This window comes from Trachemys scripta, chromosome 17 (genome assembly GCF_013100865.1).
Source record: "Trachemys scripta elegans isolate TJP31775 chromosome 17, CAS_Tse_1.0, whole genome shotgun sequence".
Lineage (NCBI taxonomy): Eukaryota > Metazoa > Chordata > Testudines > Emydidae > Trachemys > Trachemys scripta.
This window is the reverse complement of record NC_048314.1, coordinates 3,780,173-3,795,938: the sequence shown is the minus strand read 5'-3', so window position 1 is coordinate 3,795,938 and position 15,766 is coordinate 3,780,173. Positions and strand designations below refer to the sequence as shown.

Genomic DNA, 15,766 nt, shown 5'->3' with positions numbered 1-15,766 from the left:
GCGGGGGGGCGGGGTGCTGTGATCTGGGGGTGACAGGCGCGGGGGGGGTGGGGGCGGGGTGCTGTAGGTCTGGGGGTGACAGGGGCTCTGGGCCCCGTGGGGGCGGGGGCGGGGGCGGCTGCCGCGCGTTACACAATCTACCCCTCAACCGCCACCAACTGCCACCCAGCGGAGGCGAAGGCGGGGCTTATCCACAGGGGAGGGGCGTGGCCTGGGAAGATCTCCGGTGGGCGTGGCTTATGGGGGTGCTTCCGGTGTGGCTGGCGGGGAGCGGAGCGAGGCTGCCGGTAAGTGAGGCGGTTCTGCCCCCGCCCATGTTGACCGGCGCTGGGGGCCTGGCCCGTGTCGGGCCCGGGCGGGGTGTAGGCCCCGGGCCCAGCGCCGGGCGGGCGGAGGGGGCTGGGCCGGCGGCTGCGCGTGGCAGCGGCCGGGGGCGGCGGGGGTCGGTCCCTGCCCCGCTGGAGGCTGGGCGCGGGTCCCAGGTGTGCGGGGGGCCCAGGCCGGCCGCCAGGCCGGGGAGGCCCAGCGAGGGAGCCCCGCCAGTGGCTCGGGGCGGACGGTCAGGGCGCTTGAGCAAGCGCCGTTGGCCAGAGGAAATCGAGACGGGAAGTGCTGTCGGGGAAATTCCAGCGGTGGCAGCGCCGGGCGCGGGCGCTCGGGAAATCCCTTTGCAGCCCGGCTGGTGGGTCACGCTGTGGTTCCCCTAGCATGGCGCCTTTCAGCCCGTGGGGAAGGTCTTTGCTCCAGGATTATACAAAATAAATAAATTACTGGAGCTAACCTATGTCCTAGAACTGGAGGGGACGTTGTTTCCGTGTCCATTGAATTGTGCTTTAATTATCAGACTGACTAAAGTCAGGGTTTGCTTTGCTTAAGCTGCTCCTTGTTATTCAAAAAGAATCTCTGTACCGGGCGATCCCTGGATATTACAGGGCAGTTCAACCTCTAAATACCAACCAGTGATAAACCATCACATTCGTTTCTTGGCAGTAGGCACAATAATGTGGTCTCAGCAACAAAAACTGATACTTGGCCATTTCTGAACACTTCTGCATGATTCACGCTTGCCTCACATCCTACTTAACATTGCCCGAAATGCTGGGAAATATGCCTGCGGGCACTATACAGAACTATACTTGTCAAAAAGGTGGGCCACACAGTCCCTGGCAACCTCAAAGGGCGTTTTAAACTTAGTGGGTGAATGTCAGTCTAGTTCCCAGCAGATAAGAGGAGATGGTCTTGCAAAAACCTTTGTGGAAAACATTAACTGACCCTTGGTTGACATTCTCATTAGAATGATCACGGGTTAAATTGCATCAGTGGTTAAATACAATGATCAGGATCCTGAACTACTGCTGTCCTGTGGATACCTGGGGGGATTCAGTCTACAGAGTTTTCACATATGAAATTCACCTGAACATTATAAAAGGAGGCAAACAGTTAAAAATAATCAGTTTCTGTATGGATTTTAGAGTCCATATTCTCATATTACTATTGTTCAACCACTGTAGGCACATGAATATGTTGGTGTAATAGGGCTACACTCTTATTGATGAGAGAAATTGGAGTGCCACAGACCAATACACTCTCTCCCTCACTTGTCAGCCCCACTAATTTTTTGCTTTCTATGCAGCTGTTGTATAATGTACATAAGGGAGGGATAGCTCAGTGGTTTGAGCATTGGCCTGCTAAAGCTAGAACTGTGAGTTCAATCCTTGAGGGGGCCATTTGGGGATTTAGTTGGTGATTGGCCCTGCTTTGAGCAGGAGGTTGGACTAGATGACTTCCTGAGGTCCCTTCCAACCCTGATATTCTATGATTCTATGGTGCTTTTAACAGAAATAACATTTTAGTGAGTTACTCTGTCCATAAAGGGCACTACATTTATATTATAATTAAACAAACCTGAACACTAAAGTGTGTGTCTCTCAGAGTTTCAGTCCTTGTCTTCAGAGCTCTTCATGGGATTGACCCAAAGTACCTGAGGGATCACCTTGCTCTCTGAGACTATGGTCTTCCATTCTAGCTATATTCCGCTGAAAGAATGGAAGTGGTTAATGATGCAACTGTCAACCAGCAGAGTGAGACTCAAGTGTAAGACTTGGTTTTCTTGGTAATTGGCCCATGATTGTGGAAACTTGCTCTTAGAAGAGTTAGAATTAATGCATCTTTCTCAATCTTCTGATCAGAATGCAAAAACTGCTTTGCTGATCTAGTCTTTCCATGATGATAACTGAGTGGGGTGTGGAAGAAAGATACGGCTACTGTAGTGATGAGCACAGTACAAATGTTTAGGTAGGCATAACCTGAATAAAGGATAAAATGTACAAGTCCATTTATTTATAGTTACGGTGCCCCTATGCTTATTTCAATTGAACACATGAGAGCGCGTTCACCCGCCAGCTCTTTAAGCTTGCCTTGGGATCTTTTGATGACCACTGGCAATGAGAACCTTGGATTCAGATCTCAGCTGCTATGTAAAGTGCAGCATGGTATGCTCTAGCACAGGGGTCGGCAACCTTTCAGGAGTGCTGTGCCGAGTCCTCACTTATTCACTCTGATTTAAGGTTTCGCGTGCCAGTCATACATTTTAACGTTTTTAGAAGGTCTCTTTCTATAAGTCTATAATATATAACGAACCTATTGTATGTAAAGTAAATAAGGTTTTAAAAATGTTTAAGAAGCTTCATTTAAAATTAAATTAAAATGCAGAGCCCCTGGACCGGTGGCCAGGACCCGGGCATTGTGAGTGCCACTGAAAATCAGCTCGTGTGCCGCAGGTTGCCTACCCCTGCTCTAGCATCTCTCTAGGTCAGGGATGGGTAACTTTAAGGTAGTAGAAGGTCACAAAATCCACTAAAATCCTTTGGCTAGCAGGGGTGTGTGATGTGGCAGAAAATAGGGTCCTGCCCTGAGTGGTTGTGGGGAGGGGGAAATCTGGTCCTGGTGCAGGGCTGGAGAAAGAGCCAGTACTGTGCTCACCCCACAGCAGCAGCTCCTATTCCATGGAGTTGGGTCTGGTTCCCTGTGCTGGCTTGTTGGCTCTTGCTACAGCATCATGTGATGCTCGCATTTGTGCGCAGGCAGGACCTGGCCCATGCAAAGCCCTGTGCCTTTCCTGATCCTTACAATGATCTAGCAGGCCAGATTTGTCTCTTGGGCCACCAGTTGCCTATCCCTCCTCCAGGTCACTGGTAGAGCTGCACAGGAAATGGATGTCAATGAACGGTTTTGAGAATTGAAAAGTTTTTCTTTTCTGCATTGGGACAAATCCAAAACCTTTTGAAATGTTTCATGGAAAGTCAGAGAGAACTCACCCCAGAGCAGCCTGGTGGTTATGGCATTCTCTTGGGATGTGGGAGACCCGAGGTTCAAGTCTCTGCTCTACCTAATTTGGAGCAGGGATGTGACTCTAACCATCAAGCTATTCTGGTTCGGTAGCTTCTGTCTGCCCACAAAGTGGGAGGATGTCTGATCGGCAGGGTCTTGGGCTAGTGAGAGGCAATATCCAGCAATCTCCCCCTTATTACCTGTGAAGGAGTTATGCCTCCTGGCATTGCTGGTTGTAACTCCTTGCCTTCCCCAAGGCACCACTGCCTCATATCTTCTCCATGGTCCAGCTACACTTAATTGCTTTTGTGCCATTGGACATTTGTGGAGGGAGAGATCCTGCAAGTTGCCCTAAACTTTTCTAGAACTGTTCATTTAGCTTGCAGGGAGGCATTTTTACTGTCTTGATAGATGGTCAATAGCCAAAATTTATACCAAGTTACTTCTCTTAATAAATATAGACTACATTAAAAACATCTGGTTAAAGTCAGTCATCAGGCAACACACTGACATTAAGACCTGGTCTATGTTTACAAGTTAGATTGACTTAGCTATGTTGTTCAGGGCTGAAAAAGTTTACACCCTGAGGGCTGTAGTTAGGTTGACCTATTCCCCAGTATAGACATGACTGTGTTGCCAGAAGAATTCTTCTATCAGTCTAGCTACCACCTCTCATTAACTACATCAGTTCAAAAACCCCTTCCGTCGGTGTAGGAAGCATCTACGCTACACCACTACAGCACTATACCTGTGTCGGTGTAGTGGCTGTAGTGTAAATATGGCCTCAGAATACATCAGATTTAAATGCTAAATGCTTGGAACTCAGTCTAACCTCGGCTTGTTTGGCTGTTTTGATACAAAGATAACATACATGGAGTTAACGCACCTTCCAGTCTAGTCTGTACATGGCAGCATTGGGAGGGAGGTTTTCTGAATGGCGTACACAGTAAAAATAAATCATCATGCTGCCTTTTATTCCCAGAATATTACTCCTTTTGTTAGATTATACCATCTTTGCCTCTTCATTTTACAGACCTTCAAAGAAACCTGGAACCCTCAGACACCTGATTACGTTTGTAAATCTTGGCTCTTGGCTGTTCAAACAGGTTCTCTCTGTGACACAAGTGAACCACTGGCCTTATATAGAATCACAGTGTATTTTGACAACTGACCAAAATGGAAGTATGTGACGCTGGATCATGTCTGTGTCACTTGATGTGTAGGAAGTTTTCAGTAGGCTGTTTGTTTACTCTCTTGATCAGTTTGACATTAGGCAAGTTTTCTCCTCTTGGGTCTCTCTTGTTTTGGACTGGAGGCAGCAGTTTGTCCAAAGTTTGTCCATAATTAAGGTGGGTAGGGGAACTATGCAAGAATACCCCATCCCATTTCCTTGTTTCAGATTTAACTTTAGAGCCCCTGCCCCTGGCAAGTGCCAGAACAAGGAGTAATGGTCTCAAGTTGCAGTAGGGGAAGGTTTAGGTTGGATATTAGGAAACACTGTTTCACTAGGAGGGTGGTGAAGCACTGGAATGGGTTACCTAGGGAGTTGGTGGAATCTCCTTCCTTAGAGGCTTTTAAAGTCAGGCTTGACAAAGCCCTGGCTGGGATGATTTAGTTGGGGATTGGTCCTGCTTTGAGCAGGGGGTTGGACTAGATGACCTCCTGAGGTCCCCTCCAACCTTGATAGTCTATGATTCTATTCTATGATTTAAGACAAAATCTGCCCAGGTGGCTGTTTCGGTGTGTATAATACACTGCAAACCTGTGTTTAGGAATAACAAGCTTAGCTATAGCGGTGGCTTCCAGGTGATAAATGCAGTTAAGGTAGTGAAAGGTGAACCTTGTCCAACTGAGAACAAGATAATCAAATGGGACAAAACATTTTTCTTTTTTCAGGCTCTTGAGGCACATCTGGGGTTTTTGGTTCACATGGCAGCAGCAAACTCGACTCCACCTGGTTCTTTGGATTTAAACCAGCCTGGATTTTCAAAGGAGATACTGGGGACTAAATTGGAGGGCAAATACCTCTGCTCTGAGTGCAAGAATATTCTGAGGAGGCCATTTCAAGCTCAGTGTGGACACCGCTATTGTTCTTACTGCCTGAAGAAACTTATGAGGTAATTTATCCCTCTCCGATCTGAAACAAAATGATTAGAAGCAAAGGAAAGCAAAAAAGGAAATACAGCCTTATTTTCAGTGGGTTGTGAGCGAGGGCCACATTTTATGTCTGTCTCTTAATTTCAGCACCTGGTTCTCTTAGAGCAGTGGTCTCAAACCTTTTTACGCACAAGATCACTTTTTGAATTTAAGATCAACCCAGGATCTATCCCGCCCCGCTCACACCATTCCCCCTCGCTCTGTCGCTCGCTTTCCCCCACCCTCACTCTCTTTCACCGGGCTGGGGCAGGGGATTGAGGCGCGGGAGAGGGTGTAGGCTCTGGGAGGGAGTTTGGGTGCAGGGGACACATGGTCAAACTGCACCTAATCTCAGTGTCATTTGTGGTTTATAGATCCAAAATCCTTCAGGGATTGTCACAAATCAGTGTAACATTCTCAACTGTGGGGTGTGCATTGGCTGAGCCTCAGGCAGGAGGTTGGGGTGCAGGAGTCAGGGGTGCAAACTCCGGGAGGGAGTTTGGGTGCAGGAAGGGGTTCCAGGCTGGGGCAGGGGGTTGGAGTGCAGGAGGGGGTGAAGGGTGTGGGCTCTGGTAGGGAGTTTGGTTCAGGAGATGGCTCCGGGCTGGGGCAGGGGGTTGGGGTGTGGGAGGGGGTGCAAAGGTGTAGGCTCCAGCCAGAAGGCGCTTACCAAAGGTGGCTCCTGGCTGGCGGCACAGCAGGGCTAAGGCAGGCTGCCTGCCTGCCGTGGCCCCATGCTGCTCCCGGAAGCTGCTGGCACGTCTCTGTGGCCCTGGTTCCTGGCCAATGGGAGTTGCAGGGGCACTGCTGGGGGTGGGGGCAGCTCATGGAGCTGCCCCCCCCCCACAGGGGCCACAGGGATGTGCTAGCAGCCAGCCGCTTCTGGGAGCGGCGTGGGGCCAGGGCAGGCAGGCAGCCTGTCTGAGCCCTGCTGCACCGCCTGACTTTTAGTGACCTTGAGATCGCAATCAACTGGCAGAGGCTCCAGGATCGACCAGCTGATCACGATCGACAGGTTGGTGACTTCTGCCCTAGCGAGTATGTCTACAAAGCATTTTGCCATTCTCGGGAAGGAGCCTCCCAGCCTGGGTCAACCAAGTCGGGCTAGCAAGGCTTGCACTAGTGCTCTAAAAACAGTGTGTAGACAGCTCTTTTAAGTTGCAGCTCAGGCTGGAGCTTGGGCTCTGAAGCTGCTCTCTCCAGGCTTCAGCTTGAGCTTGAGTCCCAGCCGTAACTTCAAAGCACTGTCTACACAGCTCTTTTTAGAGCGCTAGCACAAGCCCCGCTAACCCAAGTCTGTTGATCGGGCTGGAAGGCTCCTTCCCGTGGCTCCAAAGTGCTATGTAGACATACCCAGAGTTTCCTGAGTTTGTTGTGTTCTTCAGGTGGTATGGTCAAGCCGAAACCCAGGAGATTATTGGGTGTGACAAAGACCAGGTGGTCCATCTAGGTTGGTCCACTCTTTTTAAGTACTGTTGTAAGTGACTATCTGGGCCGTATAAAGAATTTGCTCCTTGGAGGTCCCTGCTTGGCAATAATGCCACATGTGCGAAATGTAAAAATACATTTTATGCTCGCTAAAGAAGTTTCAATTGACCTTTTTAATTTCTCTGCCTTTACTTTTAAGGGTTTGGGGGAACGTTAAATATAAGAACAGCTAATCATGAGACGAAGAAAACGAGAATAAAGATCAGTACAAGGAAGAAACTAAAATAGAGTAGAAATGTATATCCATTAAAAGGATCAATCAATTAATGCAAAATGTTTGTTAGTAAAGGGTTCCATTTGCTGTTTTAAAAATATGCTTGTGTAAATAAACCACCTTTGGCTCTGAAGGATCTCTTGAGAAGCCTCTATTGTCACTGAATCACAAATTCAGCATGAATCTTTTTACTTTGTGGCTGATTTTTTTTTCCCCCACCCCCATTAGCTCTGGGCCTCAGAAGTGTGCAGCCTGTATTCAGGAAGGAATATATGAAGAAGGAGTTTCTATTTTAGAAACAAATTCGGTAAGTAAGACCTCTCCAAAGTAGAAAACATTGAAGTCATTCATAAACATTTCCTGTTTTTGTTTAGAGTGAGAGGTCAGTGACTGGTACCTAAGAATGATGGAATCCATTATCTAACAGGTGTGAATTCAGTATCCTGAGTGTAATGATTAGTGCTGCAGTTGATTTCCCCAACTTCTAAAATTCAGGACACCTTACAACACAGTTTACTTGTTTAAACTCTACAATAAAGATTTGTCATAGATGCTGTCACACAGTCTGGAGTGGCTCACGACCATGAGTGCCTACCTCAGGGCAAACTACCAAAAACAGGGTACTTACCCCATATTGGTGGTATGTTCTATAATTAGATTTCACCAACCTAGTAACAAATGTGAACTCCACTAACAGTCTTCCTATGGAGTCATACACAGTCCCCTTGGGCTCTCCAGTCTATCTTGCCACCCAGGCAAGCTGGACTTAGTGATAAATGGTCACTTACTTCAGAAATCACAAAATACTCAGGTTGCGACCAGTCACTTACCACAGATCAATTTGTATCTTAGATCTCACACCAAAGACAACTTCTGTAGCCAATCCTGTACTAAACTAACTACAGGTTTATTAATTAGGAAAAAGAAATAAGAGTTATTTACAAGTTAAAGCAAGCAAGCATATACACACAAATGAGTTACCATCTATGGCACCTAAAGGTGACAGAGATGTAATCTGTCAATTCAAAATGTCATTCAGGAGAGGCCAAGGGGTAACCCCTGAGGATGTCTGCCTAAGGCTATGTACATACTACAGCTTAGATCAGTATACGTTCTGGTGAATAAGCCACCCCCCTGAGCAACATAAGTTACAACCTAAGCGCTGGTGTGGACAGCGCTATGCAGGTGGGAGAGCTTCTCCCACCAACACAGTTACTGCCGCTTGCAGAAGCTGGAGTAATTAAGTTGACAGGAGAGTTCTCCCGTTGGCTTAGAGCATCTGCATTAGCAGCGGCACAGCTGCACCGATGTAAGCTCGGTGGTGTAGCCAAAGAAATGAATTGTGACCCTCTTAACTTTTACATTTAGGGCCTGTCTACATTACCACTTATGTCAGCAAAACTTATGTCGCTCAGGGGTATAAAAAAAACATCCTCCTGAGCGACGTAAGTTTCATTGGCATCTGTGTCCCCGGGAGAGCTTCTCCCGCGGACATAACTGCTGCCATTCGTGGAGGTGGTTTTATTATGCCGACGGGAGAGCTCTTGCCATTGGTACAGCTGTGCCGCTGTAAGCTCACTAGTGTAGACACGGCCTTGAGACAAGCTCCCTTGTGATAGGGTTGGTAAACAACCCTATGCATTTTGATGTTCCTTAATGGCCCGTGTAATCTTGATAGGCCTTTTTAATGGGTGGGGGGCATGATTCCTGTGTCTGGATTGCCAAATTCAGAGCAAACATTTTCAAAAATTTAAAGCAAAACTTACGTATTTCTTTATAGCCTGGAATACAGACATTACCTGTGAGATTAATACATGCAGCAATTTACAAGCATTTCATAGAGGCTAATCACTAAATACATTCTTATAATACGAATACCTGTTTTGAACAACACTAACATACAGGTGAGCTGGTTTGGTTTCCAGCTATGCGTTCTTAGCTAATTCCTACGGCCTTGGCTGGAGCTGGTTTATCAGAGTCACAGATGCATCTCTAAGAGTATTGTGGGACAACAAGTTTGGGAAGACTGTTTCTTAGCAGTGGCGTGTGAAGAATCTGGAGACTAGATCAAAGCTGCAATCCCAGAGTAACTTGTCTTTGCTTTTTCCCATTTGAGGCTTTCCCAGATAATGCAGCTCGTCGGGAGGTGGAAAGTCTGCCGGCTGTCTGTATTAACAATGGCTGCCCATGGACAGGGACAATTAAAGAATATGAGGTAAAGACTAGAGTTTCTCCATGTGTCTCTTCATTGTGCTTTCTCCTTCCTTTTGCATGTGAGTGGTGATGGGCAAAGCACTGGGAATTAAATGAGTTCCTGCTGGCATTAGCCTTCAGCATCTGAGCTTTCAGCTGCACTAACTCAATCCTAGATAAGCTCTGGCCTCCTGGGACTTTCAGAGCTTTCCAGTCTAACCTAGGTGGTTGTGTATCCTAGTGAGGGTGTACACTGACTGGAGAAGTTTTCAAATACTTTATATGATCCCTCAAACCAACCACTTTTTCCTTCTATGACCTCCAAGACACCATATCCCAGAATATTTCTTTCTGCATCAGCCCAAAATAACTCCTCAAAAAACTATAATCATAGAAATATCGGGCTAAAAGGGATCTCCAGTGGCCATCTAGTTGAGCCACCTGTGCTGAGGCTGGCCCAAGTAAACGTAGACAATCCCTGCCAGGTGTTTGTCCCAGCTGTTCTTAAAAACCTTCAATGCTAGGGATTCCACAATCTCCCTTGGAAGTTTATTCCCAGAGTTTAACGCTCCTTAGAGTTAGCAAGTTTTTCCTAATATCTAATCTAAATCTCCCTTGCTTCAAACCATGCTGATTCCTTCTAGTCCTACCCTTGGTGGACACGGAGAACAATGGATCACTGTCCTCTTTATAACAGACCTTAATATAGATTCATAGATTCATAGATTATAGGACTGGAAGGGACCTCGAGAGGTCATCGAGTCCAGTCCCCTGCCCGCATGGCAGGACCAAATACTGCCTAGACCATCCCTAATAGACATTTATCTAACCTACTCTTAAATATCTCCAAAGACGGAGATTCCACAACCTCCCTAGGCAATTTGTTCCAGTGTTTAACCACCCTGACAGTTAGGAACTTTTTCCTAATGTCCAACCTAGACCTCCCTTGCTGCAGTTTAAACCCATTGTTTCTGGTTCTATCCTTAAAGGCTAAGGTGAACAAGTTCTCTCCCTCCTCCTTATGACACCCTTTTAGATACCTGAAAACTGCTATCATGTCCCCTCTCAGTCTTCTCTTTTCCAAACTAAACAAACCCAATTCTTTCAGCCTTCCTTCATAGGTCATGTTCTCAAGACCTTTAATCATTCTTGTTGCTCTTCTTTGGACCCTTTCCAATTTCTCCACATCTTTTTTAAAATGCGGCGCCCAGAACTGGACACAATACTCCAGCTGAGGCCTAACCAGAGCAGAGTAGAGCGGAAGAATGACTTCTCGTGTCTTGCTCACAACACACCTGTTAATACATCCCAGAATCATGTTTGCTTTTTTAGCAACAGCATCACACTGTTGACTCATATTTAGCTTGTGGTCCACTATAACCCCTAGATCCCTTTCTGCCGTACTCCTTCCTAGACAGTCTTTTCCCATTCTGTATGTGTGAAATTGATTTTTCCTTCCTAAGTGGAGCACTTTGCATTTGTCTTTGTTAAACTTCATCCTGTTTAACTCAGACCATTTCTCCAATTTGTCCAGATCATTTTGAATTATGACCCGGTCCTCCAAAGTAGTTGCAATCCCTCCCAGTTTGGTATCATCCGCAAACTTAATAAGTGTACTTTCTATGCCAATATCTAAGTCGTTGATGAAGATATTGAACAGAGCCGGTCCCAGAACAGACCCCTGCGGTGCCCCACTCGTTACACATATTTGGAAACTCTTATCAGGTCCCCCCTCGGTCTCCATTTCTCAAGACTAAATATACCCAGTTTTTGAACCTTTCCTCAGAGGGCAGGTTTTCTAAACTGTTTATCATTTGTGTTGCTGTCTGGATTCTCTCCAATTTGTCTCTGCCGTATATTATGGCCAAAATAAGCATTTACCTTCAGACCTGAATAAATGGATTTGTTTTGGGGATGTTGGAGTGGATATAGTTCTTGTCCTGCCCACTGCTCTTTTGCGTTCGGGGCCTATAGTAATTGAGAAGGGGAGGCCATCGCCCAACACACCAGGAGGCCTGGTCAAGAGGTCCATAAAGTCATGGATTCAGTGGATATGCCCCCAAATAACCTCTTCCATCAGCTTGCTGGACAAAATGGCCTCTGCACTCCCTCTTTCCCTTAGCATCAGAACCTCACCAGTTCTGTGTTCAACACCATTTGCGAGTTTTTATGGCCCAGTGAATGGGACCATTAGCACACATACATACATGTGGTACCGATCTCATTGGAAAGATACATTCCCATTGAAAATTTCATGAATGGCACATTTCCCAGCACTCTGCAGTGAATAGAGTCTACTGCAGTAATTTGCATTGTAAGGATTTATTTGCAGTCAGATGAGTTAGAAACACTTATATATAAAAGAAAACTTGGTCTGCTGGGAAATTTTTACAACCCTCTGGAAACACTGGAATCATAGCCCAGACCGTGAGAACCACTGAGTGAAGGGACTGAGATAAGAGCAGTTGGTGACTCCTGAGGAGTTGGGGTGAGGAAGTGATGTTTTATTCCTGACAAAACATTTAAGATCAATCTGTGTAGTGTGGCATCTTGATTCTATTAGCAATGCCATTATGAGGAGGCAGGAATGTTTACTTCTGATTTTGTCTCAGTCCTCTGGTTTGCCTTTTGAGGCCACTAGTAGAGAACTTTATCTGCACTTTGGGCTCTAATTAGCCAATACTTTAATACTTCTAGGCTTGGATTTCAGCCTAGAAATTTAGTGGAAGTTGGGTGCTGAGCTCCCTTAGACTGCTTTGAAAATCTCACCCCTAGATCCGTGAGTGTCATGGTGTATTTATGCAATTGACTGAAATAAATGTTAAATTCAAGATCTAACCCTAGTGCTTGTTGGTAGTGTTTCTAATTTATAGGGAGGAGATTAGAGATGGCAGCTTCAGGATATCAGTGTGTTTACTGAGGATTCAGATTAGCATTGTTGATGCCTGTAGATTGCTGGGTTCCGAGTTCAGTTCTGTGCTGTTTGACTGACAGCTGGTAGCATGAAGTTTTGTGCCCCAATTTAACATGTGGGGCCAAATTCAACTGTGGCATAAGTGAGCCCAGCTCATTTAAGGCAAATGGAGCTATGCCTGGCAGCAAGATCTTCAGCCCCCTCACTTTAAACAGCTACTGACTAGTTTGGAAATATGTTTGAGAGACTGAGCACTTTAATTCCATTGGATTTCCAACAAAGGGCATGAGGGCAGTTCCTACAGGGCCAAAGAAGTGTCCTCTGTAGCCATATGTCCGTATGATCTTGTAAGATTTCACAAGTTAGACAGGGTTGGACTTGGTCAGTACTTGGACGAGAGACCTCCAAGGAAAAGGCGCCACACGCCATGTTGTTGTTGATTCATGAGATAGCATTTTTCCTCGCCAGTCAGTGCTGTACCAAAACCTAGCATGATAAGGAGCATTTGCTGTTGGAAGTAACTTCTTTTGGATAAGACATTAAATTGAAGAGCTGACCTCTGGTAGCCATTTAAAAATCGTATAGCATTCTTGGAAGATTAGGGATGTTAGCCTAGGTATCCTGGTTAAATTCCAATTTGGGTAATTGCGTTCTACCTTCTTAATTCCTTCTTGCATGTGAAGAGGGATACAGAATTCTCCTGTCCCAAACTATTCTGTAGTATTGCTGTGGACTGTAGATAACTACCCAACTTCACCCCAGAGGTGTCTGCGCTCCAGTAGTGAGAGAAGCTATTCCTGGGGAAGGAGGAGGGAGAGCACCTTGGGATCCTTCTAAATGGAATGTGCTGTATGCATGTGAGATATTAGTTGACAAGCACTAGCCTTCTCCTTTACTCTGCTCTTAACAATCAGAAATCACTGAAGATTATTTTGCTAAAATAAAGTCAAGTCCATCTGAGGCAGTCCAGTAGAAGCATCTTGGGCTGCTGCTGGGCAGCTCTGAGCCCGGAACTCTATTCCAAGGGACAAGCAATACTCTTGAGGGAACTCTGCACCAAAAAATTAAATTATCTGCCAAAAAAATAAAATTTTTGTGCACAATATTTTAAAATTCTTCAACATTCTGAAAATTTTATTTGTCAATACATAAATGTGGAGGCTCCAGCATGGCAGTGGGGAGCACAGGTCACTGGCTGCATGCAGGGTGATCTCCCACCTCCAGCACTCTGCTCTCCCTTCCCCCGGACAGGAACTCAGCAGTGAGGCTGCACCCGACCCTGGCACAGCACAAGGGCCAAGCCTTGGCTCTGCACCGGGCACACCAGGTGTTGGTGGGCAGGCAGGCTCAGCCTAGCAGGAGCCAAGTGTAGAGGGGCTTAGTGTGGGGGATTCAGTGTGGGGAAGAGGGTTCTGTGTGGGACAGTCTGGGTGTTGGTGGCTCAGTGCGGGATCTGAATGTACAGGGGCTTGTTGGGGGGTATCAGGTGCAGGGGCAATGGGACTCTGCAGGGGGGTCCAGGTGCAAGGGAGGAGGGGCTCGTCAGGGTGAGGGTCTGGGTATAGCTGGTTGGGGCTCAGTGGGGTGGTCCATATGCAGGGGCGGTGGGGCTCATTGGGGTGGGGGTTTGATGGGCCTGCTTAACAGAGGAGCCCCAACTTCAGCTGCTGCCAAGGGGATGCCGCATGCCGGGCTCCTGCTTCCCCATCCTCTTCTCTTCCTATCACCCTGCCCCACCCCCTCCCTATCTCATCCCCCTTCGTTCCCCACTGCTTCTTTCCCACACCCCAGCCCCTTTTCCCTGCCCCACCACGGACACTCACTATTGTACAGAAAACAGGATGTCTCCCAGCACACAGAAGGCAAGCACAACCGGCACTAGGACTCAGGAGGTGGCAACCAGCTGCAAAATCAGCTGAACCAAGTGGCACCCTCTTTCAGCCAGGCAGCTCTGCGCTCGCAAAAACGGGGGCGGGGGAGCAGTGGCATGTGACTCCATGTGCCTTCCCTCTGTTTGGGGGGCAATGCCTCCTCAAACTACACCCAGGGGAATCCCCTTCCCCTCCCACCCCCACCTGGCTTCCCTTGGCTTCTCCATCACTTTCTGCAAGGAAGCAAAGAAATCCGCAGGTGGATATGTTTTCTGCGTGGCACAGAATTCCCCCAGGAGTAAAGCAAGGATTGTGGGCATGGTAGTAGTGACTGTTGTGTCTGTAGGGAGCTGGACAGGGATTATGGCAGCTGTAGTAGTTGATTTATCTGATACCTCATATCTCTTCCCCATTGTGGCAAGGTGTTGGATTGAGTGTTACTGAGAGTGAAGGGAAGTGCCCAATAAATATGTCAAAGCTGGGTCTAACCAGCATACTACATACCTGTGTACATTTCTGGCTAGGACAGATAAAGTCATTAGGTGAGCAAGGGTTGCAGAAGGGTGCTGTGGTGTGTCAGCTCTTCTGTATAGCGTGCCTAAAGCCGTGCTGTGTCATCTGAAAGCAGCAATGTGTGTTGCTGCCTTCAGCAGCAGCAACACTCCCATCATGGAAAGCCCCTTGCTGTGCTATTTCAGACCGACCATGGAAAGTACCTAAAAGATAATTCACTGTTTATTCATTTTAAAAGCTTGCAGCCACTGGTATCAAGAGAAACTCATTTGGCAACCCTAGGAGACTGTGTCACTGGCATTTTAGTAATTTCACGGGGTGGGAGAGGAAGAGGACCAGCTTCTGCAGCTGAAAATTTTCAGCCCTTCACCCTTAAAGTCCTTCCTCAGCTCTCCAAGTTTTGTTTTCTGTTTAAGCTACCAAAGGTCACGTCTCAAATGCAGCATATTTTTAAAACTGCGTGTGTGGGCAAAGTTCATGCTGTCTCTTTCAACTCTTCCTATTGTGAAAAATATTAAAATATTCAGCACTGTCACAAGGGATCTGAATTTTTAAATACAGTTTTCTTCTTACTGTGTTTTGAATACGCTGGTAAATGCTTGGAACATGTGAACACTGTGCCTCAGAAGAGATTTTTTCTTTGGGTGCATTAAAAGCTGTTTCCACATGAAAGCTCACTGATCATTATATGTGTATATATAGAAAGTGTGCTATGGTAAAGAGTTTTTAACAACAGGTGCTTTGCAAAAAGGAGAAAAAAATCACAGATGAGAGATGCAAAGATTGTGAAGTTAGGCAGTTGGAACATGAGAAATAACCAAGAAAATATATTCTTGTGACTTCCAGGTGCTCAGATATGATGGTGATGGGAGCCAAATATGTACCTAGAATAGGTACAGACAGACTCCTAAGGATCATCTAAGTCCCCAACTCTTCACACAGCAATAAAATGGCACTTTAAAAATACATGAAATGTCACTTCTCTCCCACCTTGCAACAGAGTGATGAGGGAAGTGAATGTCCTTCAGCTACAGAGAGAGTCTCTTAATCATTAGCAGGATTTTAAAATAAGTTGACAGGGACATAAGGGCTTGATTGAATTTAAAC

At 46.6% G+C, this 15,766-nt stretch overlaps 1 protein-coding gene across 4 annotated transcripts in view; it reads left to right on the top strand.

Moving 5' to 3' along the window:
• Nucleotides 1-15,766, top strand: part of TRAF2 (TNF receptor associated factor 2) — a 51,971-nt gene that overhangs the window by 13,001 nt on the left and 23,204 nt on the right. For 2 of the 4 annotated variants that reach the window (XM_034752141.1, XM_034752137.1), the window contains exons 1-4: nt 214-287; nt 5,227-5,447; nt 7,397-7,475; nt 9,285-9,383. In XM_034752141.1, coding sequence (XP_034608032.1) covers nt 240-287; nt 5,227-5,447; nt 7,397-7,475; nt 9,285-9,383 — 447 coding nt within the window. In that variant the 5' untranslated portion in view covers nt 214-239. Of the gene's footprint in view, nt 1-213; nt 288-4,363; nt 4,513-5,226; nt 5,448-7,396; nt 7,476-9,284; nt 9,384-15,766 lie in introns of those variants that run through there. The other 2 variants (XM_034752140.1, XM_034752139.1) reach the window with 2 other exon arrangements.